At 47.3% G+C, this 13,010-nt stretch overlaps 1 protein-coding gene across 2 annotated transcripts in view; it reads right to left on the bottom strand.

Moving 5' to 3' along the window:
• The window catches only part of USP6NL (USP6 N-terminal like), a 1,161,829-nt gene that overhangs the window by 239,934 nt on the left and 908,885 nt on the right, over positions 1 to 13,010 (bottom strand). For both annotated transcript variants that reach the window (XM_078676738.1, XM_078676728.1), the window contains exon 7: positions 8,530 to 8,639. In XM_078676738.1, the coding sequence (XP_078532864.1) occupies positions 8,530 to 8,639 (110 nt within the window). The remainder of the gene's footprint in view (positions 1 to 8,529; positions 8,640 to 13,010) is intronic.

The raw sequence follows: 13,010 nt of genomic DNA, 5'->3' as shown, positions 1-13,010 counted from the left end.
AACTTGTCTGCAATAGAAATTGTGGGAGCCACACACATTTAAGTATCTAGGGTCCATTTTTACCGTGATACAGGTCTCCTTCGGGCAGAGAATTAAAATAAGCTATAAATAAAATAAGACATACTCACCCATTTTGGAGTAGGTTCCCTCTCTCATCACTGTGTCACAATGTGATTGCCAAAACGTGAATTCTACCATGAATAGTGCAGTGCTTTGTTGCAATACCCACAATGCTTTGAAAAACTTTTTTTTATATATAGCTGCATGGTATCTTGGTATACTTGATCGGGGAAACACCAAAAAAGAACAGCGACGGGGAAGGCCATGATGCCCTTCAAAGAGGGTGTAATGGGAGCACCCAGTTTCGAGGTCACCTACCTGGCATCACAGCTGTTATGGCCGATGTGCTGTTTGGGAATTGAGAAAGACCATGAGAGGTGTGAGATACAAGCTTCCCTCTGTGCAACACTGTTAGTTGGAGCCGTACTGGGCACCATAAGATTGAATAATTCGCACCCCCGGTCTCTCAGCTTGGCTAGTTGCTGCTGGTCTTGATATGTAAAGAGAGTTAAAGATGCAAAAATATTTGCACTTAAAATAACAATATCTTATGGTATCTGTATTTGTATAGCCCACCTTAACCCATGAGGGTATCTTGATGCTTAACAGGTATGTGAGGTTAGCCCCCGAAGGAAGACTTACTTGAAGAGCCAGGTCTTCAACTTCTTGTGGAATTCAAAAAGAGTCTTTGATGTGGAGTGGGAAGTAATTCCATGTTTTAGGCACAATGTATAAGGCTCAACCACTTAATTTGGTAAGTGGATGCATTGGATGTGTATCAATGAGAATCCAGCCCAATGGAGATCCTGCAGAGTTGCTGGAAATGTATGCAGCTATTCAGGTAGGCTGGTCCTGAGTTGTGAAGTGCTATGAGTATGTGAGTGAGGAGCTTGAATTCTGTGTGCTTGTGTATTAGGAGCCAGCGGACGTCCTCAGGTGTGGCATGATGCAAGCCTGCCATGGGAGATTGAGGACTAGTCTGACTGCTGGTTTCTGGATAGTCTGCAGTCTCTTCGTGAGTTGATTCCTGCCTAGAGGATTTGCTGTAGTCCAGTCTGGTTATGAGGCCTTGGGAGACAGTTTTTCTGGTATTATTCAGAAGTCACTTGTGGATCTTTCGCAGCATCCTCAGTAAAATACTGTAATTGTGTTGACCGGGGTGGACAAGTTCAGTTTATTTTCAATGATTATTACAAGGTTTCTTGTTGGTGGGCTGTGGGTGGGGCTAGGGTCTGTAGGTCACCAAGTGGAGTCACACTGTGAGGCATCTAGTCTGATATCATGACTTCGGTCTTGTCTGTGTTTAGTTTGAGACAATTGAAATTCATCCAGGTGGCTGCTTTGGCCTTGAAGGTGGTGAAGTTGTTCCCAGAGCTCGGGAATTTGTCTAACAGGGACAGTATCAGTTGCATGTTCTCAGAGTAGGATAGGATATTAATGATGTGGGAGTGGATAACGCCGGCCAGTGGGTTCATGTCGAAGCTAAAAAGGGTGGGGCTGAGAGAGGAGCCATGAGACACTCCACAGATAAGTTCCCGGGCTTCTGAAAAGGAAGGTACCAGGTTGACTGTTTGGATTCTGTTTTTTAGCAATGAGCATATCCAATGGAGGAGTTTGACCTTTAATGCCAGTCTTGTGCAGACATCTAATCATATTTGGGTATGAGACTGTATCGAAAACTCCAGAGAGGTCCAGTAGGATGAAGCCCTCTGTTTCGGCTCTGTCCAAGATCCTTTGGATGTCTTCTGTTGTAATGTTTCTATGCTGTGGTTTGGTCGGACGCCTGACTGTGTGATGGTGAGGAGCTGATAGTTGGCGAGGTGGTCTCAGAGGTGTCTGTTGATGGCTTTTTCTAGGACCTTGGCTGGGTATGGTAGGAGGGAGACTTATCGGTAATTAGCGTGTTTGGTCGGTCTGTTTAAGGCTTTTTTTAGGGCAGCGTTGACCGCCAAGTGATTCCAGGCTTCTGGGAATGTTGGTGTGTCAATGGAGGTACTGAGAATGGGGGTGAGGTCCATGCTGATGGGGGTGGATCACTTGTTGAAGACTTGGTAGGGCAGAGCCCTGATAGGGCCCCAGAGTGGATGGTGGTGGCGGTTTTGTCTGTGGTGAAGGCATTCCATGTGTTAAAGGTGCATTCTCCGTTCCTGAGCTGTACACTTACGGTGATGTCGCTAGGGTCAGGTTGACGGCTGAGGTTTTTGTATATGACTGTGATTTTACTACTGAAGAAATCTGAGAGGTATTTTCACAGTTCTTGAGATAGGGTGATGTTACTGGTGCAGTGAAGTCTTTGATAATCAGGAAGATCTCTTTGCTGCGGCTGGAGCTGGCAATGATGTGATCTTCTGCTTGGTTTCCCAGATTTGCTGGTGGTAGTGCCAGAGGGCAGACTTGAAGGTGTCTATCTGTGCTTTCTTGGCTTCTTTTGCACTTATGTTCAAGATGTCTGCAGTGCCTTTTACACATTCTGAGTACTTCTGTTTATCAGCTGGCCTGGGTACATGTTCTTGGCAGTTTGCTCTGCTTTTGTGAGGCCAATGTATCACCGCATGCTGAGAACTAGTCATTAAAGTTCTGTAAATTGTGATGTACACCCCAATTTAGGGACCTGCTGGGGCGTACAATAACAGCTCCAGGATGGAAGCGGGTGTTGAGGTGATATGAGCCCTACATGCAAATAGGAAGTCGCTAGAAATGGAGGTCTCTAGTTGGCAGAGGTAGGAACCTTTGTTCAAATAGGGACCCTTGCTTCTAGTCAGGGTAAGGGGGAAACACACTGTAGATATCCCCTGCTCACCCCTTCGTAGCTTGGCACAAGTAGACAGGCTTATCCCCAAGACAATGTGCAAAGTATTTGTACCAACACTCACAGTAACACAGTGAAACACCACAAATGGACACCACACAGGTTTAGAAAAATAATGTTATCTTTATCTGACTTGGAAGGACCAAAACGACAATAAAATCCAACATACACAATTAGCAATCCTTTGAAATATCTTTGGTAAGGTTCTTGGTAAAAAATAAACTTGCAGATTCTATATTTCTTTTAGTAAGCAATTAAAATATCACCAGCACTGGTATCTTTAGCACCTGTACAGTTCTGTTGTCATCTGCACAGTTCTTTTGTCATTAAGGGATCTTCTCCCACAGGGCCGCTTGCTCCACGAGCTTTGATTGCCCACAAAATGTGCCCCCCAAAGGCTGGAAACAAACAGACTCAGAGGAGCGGGCCCTGGTACTGTAGCTCATCTGATTTGCCGGTACAGACCGCACTCAACACTTCAGAAAAGGAGCCCCCACCACTTCGGCAAATACCTGCACAGTCCCCGACAGGTCCGTTACCCAGGATATGGCTCTAATCAGTTCCGCCGACGTCCTGCTGGGCGGCTCCTTCTTCGGAAGCAAAGCATCTTTGAGGGCTCCCAGTTGCCAGGCAGTGCCTCCGAGATGATCCTGCCCCACCCGGCGGCTTCTCTTGCAATGATAATCTCGCTGACGACTCGGGCCAGTGGGGGTGACGGCCTCTTCATGGATCTCGGCTTCAGACCGGCGGCATGGAAAAGTTCTCTGCAGATCACGGCAGACTCCTCAACGATCCCAGCGCAGACAGGGCTGGGTGCTGGCACACACACACACAGCGGTGCTGTGACTCAGGCCGGAGCTGATCTCAGAGGCACTGGGCTGGAAACAATAAGAGCTTCTGGATATTACGGCAGGCTCCACAATAGGTGCGCGCTGCGCCCAGATACACGCACACAGCACTTTTCGAGGTCTTTTGGAAACTTTGTTGCCCCCGAGTTTCCACAACAGGAGGCCAGCTCTCCTCAGGCCCTTGGAGAATTCCTTTCAAGTAGGGGACACAGAACACAGCAAAGTCCTCTTCCTTCCTATGGTAGAACAGCAACTGCAGGTCAGCCCCAGAACACACAGCAAGGGTAGTCCTCCTTCTCAGTCTCTTCCGCTCTTCTCCTCAGAAAAGGTTTTCTTCTTAATTCCAGGATGATCTAAATTACAGGGGTTTCAGCTCTCATTTTTATACCCCAAAAGTCTTTGTTCTCCATGTGTCAGGGGTCCTGGACCCAGTCTAAACCAGCTCTGGGTGCACTCTGCCAGTGCACAACTTCTTTTGTGAATGTGGGCCAGGGTCCTCCGACGCACGGGTCGCACAGGTGGAGTCAGTCTTTTGTGGAAGGCAGGCACATCCCTAGTCAAGGACAGGTTCTACTCCTCCAAACCACTCCAAATGCAGATTGGCCTATATAGCTTTGGCTGACTCACCCACACTCCTGGAGCCACCCCAGCCCCTGTCACTCCAAAGCTAGACAATCAATCCACAACCAGGCAGAGGCACGCAGAAAGGTTGAACAAGAAAATAGCCACTTTCTAAAAGTGCTATTTTCAAACGCAGAATTTTAAAATCATCCTTACTAAAAGATGTGTTATTAAATTCTCTGAGTTCAGAAATACCAGACTCCAATTTTCTATCTCACTCCTATAGGAAGATATGCTTGTAAAATGCTACACAGCTTTCCCCATTCTGTCCTATGGGCAAGATAGCCTTTCAATACTGAAAAACGAAATTGGCAGTATTTCACTATTAGGACATGTACACACACCAGTACATGTCCTACCTTTTACATACCCTGCACCCTGCCCAAGGGGGTACCTTGGGCCTACCATAGTGGTGTCCTATGTGTAAGAAAAGGAAAGGGTAAGGTCTGGCAAGTGGGCACACTGGCCAGGTCAAAATGGTAGTTAGTCAACTGCGCGCAGGCACTGCGTGGCAGGCCTGAGACATCTCTTTGAGGCTACTCATGTGGGTGGCACAATCAGTGCTCGGGCCCACTAGTAGCATTTGATTTACAAGCCCCGTCACCTGTAGTGCACTTTACTAGGCATCTACTGGTAAACAAAAATGCCAATCTGGGAGAACCAATCACAATAACAATTCATACAGGGAGCATTTGCACTTTGACACTGATCAGCAGTGGTAAGTGCCCAGAGTCCTAAAGCCAACAACCACAGGTTCAGAAAAAATAGGAGGAAGAAGCAACAAGTTTGCGGATAACCCTGCAAAAAGGGCCATTTCCAACAGATGTTGTGATCATTTGAGATGATTCCGGCTCAGTATGCGATACCGGCTGGACTGTTTATGGCTCAAACTCCTACATCAGAGCTGCTGGCAATAGATGGGGGATGGAGGACACAGAACTCATTTTCCGCCCCCTACCCTAGATGTGTTGGGGAAAAAAAGCATCTCCCAGCATGTGCAGACCATAACCAGTTTACATACTGCTATTGCACCTGTGCTTTACAAGGACTTATCACCGCTGAAATCAAAGTGGGAGCAAGGTGTTAGTAAGGAAATTACCGAAAAGGTCTGACCTGGGGTCCTGGAATACACCAAGACTGTTATCAGAAATCCCAGCTTTAAATTTAAACAACAGAATTATTTGCACTAAGTGTATTTACCTCTTTTACAGATTGGCCAAAACATAGGTGTACATGATGACTGTACGAGATATCTGCAGGAGAAATCATATTTCTACCATATGATTTTGGAGTGTGACAATATCAGTAAATACTTGGTAAAATTATTGGACATTATATAGGAAGTCTCAGGTAAAAGCATTGTCCTGAACACTGTGAAGTGTTCAGCAGGTCAAACGAAATGCCCTAAAATTATTAAAACAAGAATGCAGGGTTGGAGTCCTGCACTAGTGATAGCTGAGTGTATAATAGCCATGGGGCAGAAACACATAAGTTGTTAATATTACTGGTCTCCTTGTCCTTCATTGTTTTCCCTTCTCTCTCAATGTTTCCCCCCTTGTACAGTGCCATGAAAGTCTCAGATGTAAATGCAAGAAGCAGTGAGTGGGGTTATTTTTAAGGAATCAGTTCCCTTTCACTTTACCACTTCACACATCTTCTGCATCCCTCCATGGACATGGGCAAGCTGCTCGCACTAGCCAGTCGAGGGGGAGAGAACTGGGTAGTTTGTTACAAGCGGTTGACGTAATTTTGTTAGTTATATAGGACTTGTGAGCTTTCTTTGTCAATCATCAAAGTAAGGGATGCAGTAGTGATAAGATGAATGTCATTTGACTAATATTCAATACAGAACTATTTAAGAAAGAAAAGAAGAGAGAAAGTGTACATGGATATACTTTTCTGCTTGATCTCTGCTTTTGGCAGACTTCTGAATTGCGTCTGTTCAACAGAAGTTTGATGTCCATTGCTGATTGTGAACTGGAATTGTCAAAACACTCAGAACTGAACACACGTGTGCCCCTGAAGCAGTCAGATCAAACGAAGCACAAAAGTTTCTGCATGGCTCGCAGCCTTAGGGTTTTGTGTTTTGTTATGTTTTCTTGGAATAAAGTAAATAAAATGCAATTTACCGGAAGAGAACCTAGTCTGAAGGTGAAAAAGACCAGTGCGTCAAGTATAAAAGTCACTTCATTGCTCTACAACAGGGCTCTCCAACCTTTTCTGTAATAAGAACTACTGATGTTCAGTGAAAATCATCCTGAGCTACTAGTATTATTATTACTATTGTAATCCACTCCAGACAAATTATTTAGTGGTCACCATATACAAGATTACCAGCAGTGATTACGTCAGGCATTGACGATAGCAGTAAGGTGAAAAAGTATCTGTCAATGTGGAATGCCTCTGTGTGTGTAATACATAACATCCATTGCTACAGTGCTGTTGGCAACACTGTAATATCTTTAGTAAGACGTCTCCCCAATGCTGCAAGATTTTTCACTCAAATATCAGCTTAAAATACATTTTGGAAATATCTAAACACATCAGCTTATGAACTCTGAAAATATGCACATGTTCGTCTTGAATACACACTTTAATTTTGGATACAAAATTAATTCAATCAAGCAAAAGCTTCTAATTTAGTAGGTTGGGCTGCACACAACAGAGCTGCTTATATTGTAGCACAGTGGTTCCCAACCTGTGGCCCGCAGACCCCCCAGGGATCCATGACACACTGTCAGGGAATCCGAAGGAAGGAGCTTTAAAAGCACTACAAAGTTCCTTGTATAACAAGCAGTTTTCGGGCCACAATAAAAGTGTCAAGATAACTCTGGGAATTAATATACCTGCTTAAGAGAGATCGGAGTTTTGTCTAGTGACAGCTTTCACTCATCTAAGGTAGAGCAGATGGTTAATATGCCTGCTGAAAAGATGATGTACCATGCATTTTAAAGAACAGTATTTTATGTACGTAGCTCAGTGGGTTAATCCTTTTGTCACAGAGATTCTTTTGTTACTCTGCAGTTTATAAGCTACAATGGTAATCTAGCACAGTGAGCAATGAACTGCCATCAAAGAGCTGCATTCAAACTGCAGGGCACAAGTTTGTAAGTTATGTTTTTTCCTAGTCTTTCATTATCCTGAAGCTGCTAAAAAAGTTTTTTTTGAGTAGAAATACATTCTTATTAGAGTCAACACAAACCACTGTGTTATGTTCTGAATCCTCAGTTAGTGCTTCTCCAGACCAAGCACTCTTACAAAAGGCCTACCAGTATGGATGACATGTGAATCCTACACCTTGTTGTCCCCTGTGCCTTATGCAACATTTTCTGCACACTGATTTACACATGCAAGATTCATTGCCTCTGTATGTAGGTGATGGAAAGTGCTCCAACACAATACACTGGTATTAGAGGTGCTGTAAAACAAATCAAAAACATGTGACAGAGGGGCTATGGAGAGATGAAGAGCACTGTTGGAAGGGGATAGTGAGGGAATCATTGAAGAGCCCCAACAAAAAAATGTGTATTCTATTGTACAGTAAGGTCATCATTTACTTGTGTGTCCGTCCTCATGTAACGTAACTGGTGCTATGTAAAGCGCTCTGATACCTGATTCGGTTCGGGTCTAGTTCGCACTATATAAAACTCTGCAAAAAAAAATAAAAAAATCTATGCTTTAAAAGTAATACAATTAAATATATAATGACAAATGTGTTGTACAATGCACCATTTTCCCCCAAATTTTCTTGGGGAGGGGGGGCAGAGCCCCTTAAAGCCCCCATTGCATATTTTTTCAATATAAAATAATAAAATATTTAATAATTCGAGTATTTGTGTATTTTTTGAGAATTGCTGTTTTAATCTCTGAAATAACTACGTTTTTCTTGGGGGTCCCCGGCTTTCAGTAGTGACTCAGTGGTGGTACTCATGAGTCAAAAAGTTGGGAACCACTGTTCTAGCCTTTAAGTATAAGTAGCTGGAGAGTTGCCACACAACTCACGAGGTCGTTTGGAGGCACCTGCACAACTAACTAATTATTAGCCACCAGAGGGCGCAGAGGCTTAAAGTAACACATTTGAGAAATGTACACATTCGTTGACGTGCAATATTTTGATTACAAAGTGCTTCCATTAGAATAGAATCCCTTCATTGTAATGATTTAAAAAAAAAAATACACAATCTGACTTACTTAACTCCGTATCGGTCCCTGAACATGATGTGGTCCCGGTAAGTGCGGTTGACATCAAGGTCGATTTGGCGGATATCGGGAGACAACAGCCTCGCTCTCAGTTTCAAGATCTGTCAAATACAATATGGAATAAAACACGTTGTTAAAATTCATGACCGGGTTAAACAAACTATCACCCAATGCCAGTATTTACTGGTTACTTTGTTCTGTCCAAAATGTATTGAACAGGACCAGACCTCTGCACGCAACAAAACACACAGCTGAACAGGTCAACCAATACATCGAAAAACAAACACTTTTCACCACCTCAGCCACACATGACGCAGCTTCCGATGATGCAACGTTTTCATTATTTTTATTTAAATTTGACTAATTCCGCAAATACTTTATCGCGACGAAAAAGAATACATATTCATCTGCGGTCTACACTAAGGTTACTTAGAAACTGCGTTTTCCATGTATTAGTCATATACTGAAAAAAACTTATGTATTACGTTTACTTAATAAAGAAGCATAAAAGGTTAGCACAAACTGAAAACAATTTTAGTGGGATTGGGTCCCCCAAATGTCTTCATTATGATGCATTGTTTGGTCAGATTTGGGGAGGAAGACTTCACATATGTAGTGATGGATAAGTCCAGAGGCAATACTTTTGTACAAAAGTGACCTTTTGTCATCTAAAGGGAGCCGGGCCGAGAGTGCTCCATCTTTGCTGACAGCGAGTTCCCTGTTAAAACATGATCTGGTCTCTTGTAAACACTTTTGGGGTTTCTCAGACCCATCAATCAACATAACCGGGCGGACTCCGCGGCCATTAACAGATCAGAGGCGAGGAGCAAGCACCGCACATCATCCGTTACATTCAAACTGCTGTAAACACACCCCTGCCTCCCTGGAAACCAGAGAAACAGCAATCCGTGTGCGTCTCCCAAGCTTCGTACGTCATGGACACCAGACATGCGCTTGCCCGAGGCCACGCAGTGGCCATCAGGAGGGCGGGCTCCTAGTCACAGAGGGCTGCCCCCGCCCACCTTGTGACCAGCCACTCCTCGCCTGGGCAGGTATCGCCCAGTAGGAGGTAGGCCGCTGACGCACGTCCGGGGCGGCGAGGAGGAGCCTCAGAGGGTATATGACCCCAGGGCACCTTTGTGTAGGCCTCTTTGCCGCTCCGGACGTCGCGCGACAGCGTCGGGACACTCTTTCTTCGGGACACTCTTGCGGTGAGTGCGGCCTACGGGCCTCCCCCCTCCGCCTACTCCCTCTTTCTGCGGAGGTATGAGTCATGGCTAGGCGGCCCGCTAAGCGTCGGGCCGCTGTGGAGGTGGGGGGTTGCGACGCGACATCGAGATATCCCTGCACTCTCCTTTCGGGGTGCGGGCGAGTCCGGTGAGCCCACGTGGTGTTGGGTCTGTCCTAGGGGGGTTTGGTGTCTCCACCAACAAGGCAGAGCAGGCCTCGTTAGACTGTGCGGGGCGCCTTACTACCGCTCTCCGGCGGGTAGGCGCAGGGGAAAGGGGGCAGGTTTCCCGGCCCGCCGTCCAAGTCCCTGCTCGGGTACCGGGTCTGCCCCCTCCCCCCCGGGGCTCGGCGTTTCCCTCGCCCCTGCAATCCATTCACTCCCCCTTGGCCTTGGTAAGGGTTGGCGGTGCCCGTGTGCAGTGGGTGCTCGCGTCCAGCATTCACTCACCATCGTGAGCTATGGGGCACATCGCACAGTCTTTATCAGGTATATCGGTGATAACGTGGGGCAGTCTTCTCCCCTATTGATGCGCCGGCTCCACTCTTAGCCTAGCCTGTGAGAGGGGACCGGGAGAAAGTGTTCGGGAGCGGGGCGCCCGCAGGGGGGTGGCGGCGCTGCCTGTCCCTGCGTGCGGCCTTGGTCAGGTCCTCGTTGAGGCTCAACCCGCCCATGTGATGCCAGCCCGGCGATGCCACGGCGTTCACGAAGCCTGGGTGCGCCGCGTGGCGGATATTTCGCATTGCCACCGCGCATGTGCCATCACCTTTTGGAACTTACGCCTGCCGGGACCGGCAGAGTGCACGTGTTTTACCCCTCCTGCCAGTACTGCCTCTACCCCCGCATGCAGTCCGCTGGCTTAATCTGCCCGACAGCCCCCAGCGCCTAGAAACCCTTACGGGTGATGTTTCGCCGGCTCCACTGACTGACTGATTGCAATTTTGGTGTCGGGGTTAGTCTTGCTTCGCCCTGGGGCACCCCAGAGATTAGCTATGCCGGCGCTGGCAGACCTCTGCGGGGAGCATAGCATAACTTGCCATGTTTAGTAATAGGGTGAGGATGCAGTCAGTTGGCTTGACGGCCGACTTTGGTGCCGAGACCGTTGTTCTTGCCTCGGCTTCGCTTCCAGGTATATCAGAATCTCCTCGTGCATAATTGTGTAATGTATACACGGTGCTCTACAAAGCGTCCTATCCTCTTTGGTCAAACTGCGGAGCACCCGATGGGATTGCTGATGTCTGTGGGGGCTGTGCTACAGCCACGGACACATGCTTACATTCATTATACCAGAGTGCCCCCTGTGAATCTTAGGAGTAGCATGCCATGGCCACAGAGGCGCGCTCCTCAGCTTTGCTCCTCATCCTTCGAGGGGCTTTCGTGGCTCCAGCGCGATATCATTGGTATAGGTGCACTCTTTGTGAGTAGACGGCTCATTACGAGGGGTTCGTTCTGAGCTGTTGCCGTAGGAGGTTATGATGTTGGGTACACGTTTGCATCATGGCGCCTGCGTGCACGAGCATCTTTCCCACGGGGCCACGAGCATTTGACAAATGGCGTGTCTGCGGTGCGCCCCCCCCCTTTTTCTACCCTCAGTGCCACTAGCGGTCTAAGGGCGCCCAAAATTTTGGGAGCGCCCGGATCAGACACCATGCGTGTGGAAGGCAATATGTTAGAAGAGTTAAATTACCGCTAGTTGGAGTATTGACTGCGTCGCACTTCTCCTTGGCACTCAGGACCGCACAACACCAGTATGGCTCCCTGCCCCCCCCCCACCCCACCCACTACAGGGGCAGAGGGCCGCAGGGTTGCCCGTGGTTGGTTCAGTGCACAGTATAGAATACGCAACGTCCACGGCCCGGGTGTTACACGGTGTGTTCCTTGTCAAATCCCTGGGCCTTACGCCCCTTCCTCAGTGAGAGAGGCGTAATCTGCGAAGGCCGACAAGTGGGTTTTGCGTGTCGAGTGATTCACATGTTACGACAGTATCCCCAGACAGTGAGAGCGCGCTCGAGGAGAACAACACAGGGATACGCGACAGGGGGATGCTTGTTTGGACACATCTCTTTGCATCGTAGCAGCATATAACTCGGTTAGAATAGCTGCAGGTACATGGAGAGGATGTGGTCCATCGGCTAAACTGCCGACTTTGGTGTAGGAAACCAGGGTTCGAGCCTCGAGGTCGCGTTCATATTCTGTGATGCTGGGCAGATCGCTTCATCTCCCCGTGCCTGAATGGGTAATGCGCTATATAAATATCTTATTGCACGCATGTGTTATTTCACAAATCACAGGTGCCTTCAAAGCTTAGGGGATCTCAGACTTCGGTCGTAACTAAACATTTGCTACAATTTATGTAAAATTGTGGGGCTGTAGGTGAGTCCGCGGTGCATGCTTGTCACGTTCGCGGTTATGTGCGCATCTGGAAAAGTTTGTTGTCCGCGCAGGACCTTAGAAGGTGGATCAGTGACGGGGGAAGCTTGCTTGGTCCCGGTCGTGTGAGACATCACACTGTAATGAAGCATCTTAAAAACCTGTTGGATCGCGGCAGCCTCCTGTCTCGCACATAGTTAATTCTTTAGCTAGCTGCGCATGCGCTGTGTATTCACATTCAAGTACAGAGCTGTTAGCCCAAGGAACCACAACATCACAAACCAATGTGCGATATATGCAGTGGACTAAGAATTGACAGCTCCTGCCAAAATAGCAAAGACCGAATGGGGGGTTTCCGTACAACAGGAGAAAGATTACACGTTGCATTATAAATAGATATGCATCTGTGTCCAGAGCTCCTCCATAACAGGCGTCAACGGGCATTCTTCTGCCAGCGGTCCGGCTATCTGTATGCCGAGTTGGTTGGGGCGGGGCGGGTTCCCTCTGCACACTGCGCCCACAAACCTCCACGAAACCACCAATATTACGATTCCCTTGGCAGTGTCGGCAGTTAGGGTCATGTGGTTTACAACATGTACGGTGCGAGTTGGCCAAGTCCTTTATAACAGTGTGAACGGACAGGTCATTTTCCAATCAACAGAACTATATTCGTTAGCTGGAGAGCGCTATATCTGACTTACTAAACATTTTCTGGGGCTGATTTTGGCACACGTGTGTACCTGTTTTATGCTAATTTTCTTCTAGTAAATAGACTCAAAGGATTGATGGGCGGAGCGCGGAAACCGCCCAGACACTCACCCCAGTCTATGCTCTGGGTTGCTTCCATCATCGTCCTGTAATCTTGTCCCGTCTT

Source organism: Lissotriton helveticus, chromosome 1_1 (assembly GCF_964261635.1).
Source record: "Lissotriton helveticus chromosome 1_1, aLisHel1.1, whole genome shotgun sequence".
Classification (NCBI taxonomy): Eukaryota; Metazoa; Chordata; class Amphibia; order Caudata; family Salamandridae; genus Lissotriton; species Lissotriton helveticus.
Note: the sequence above shows the minus strand (reverse complement) of the source record. Positions and strands in the feature narration are given on the sequence as shown.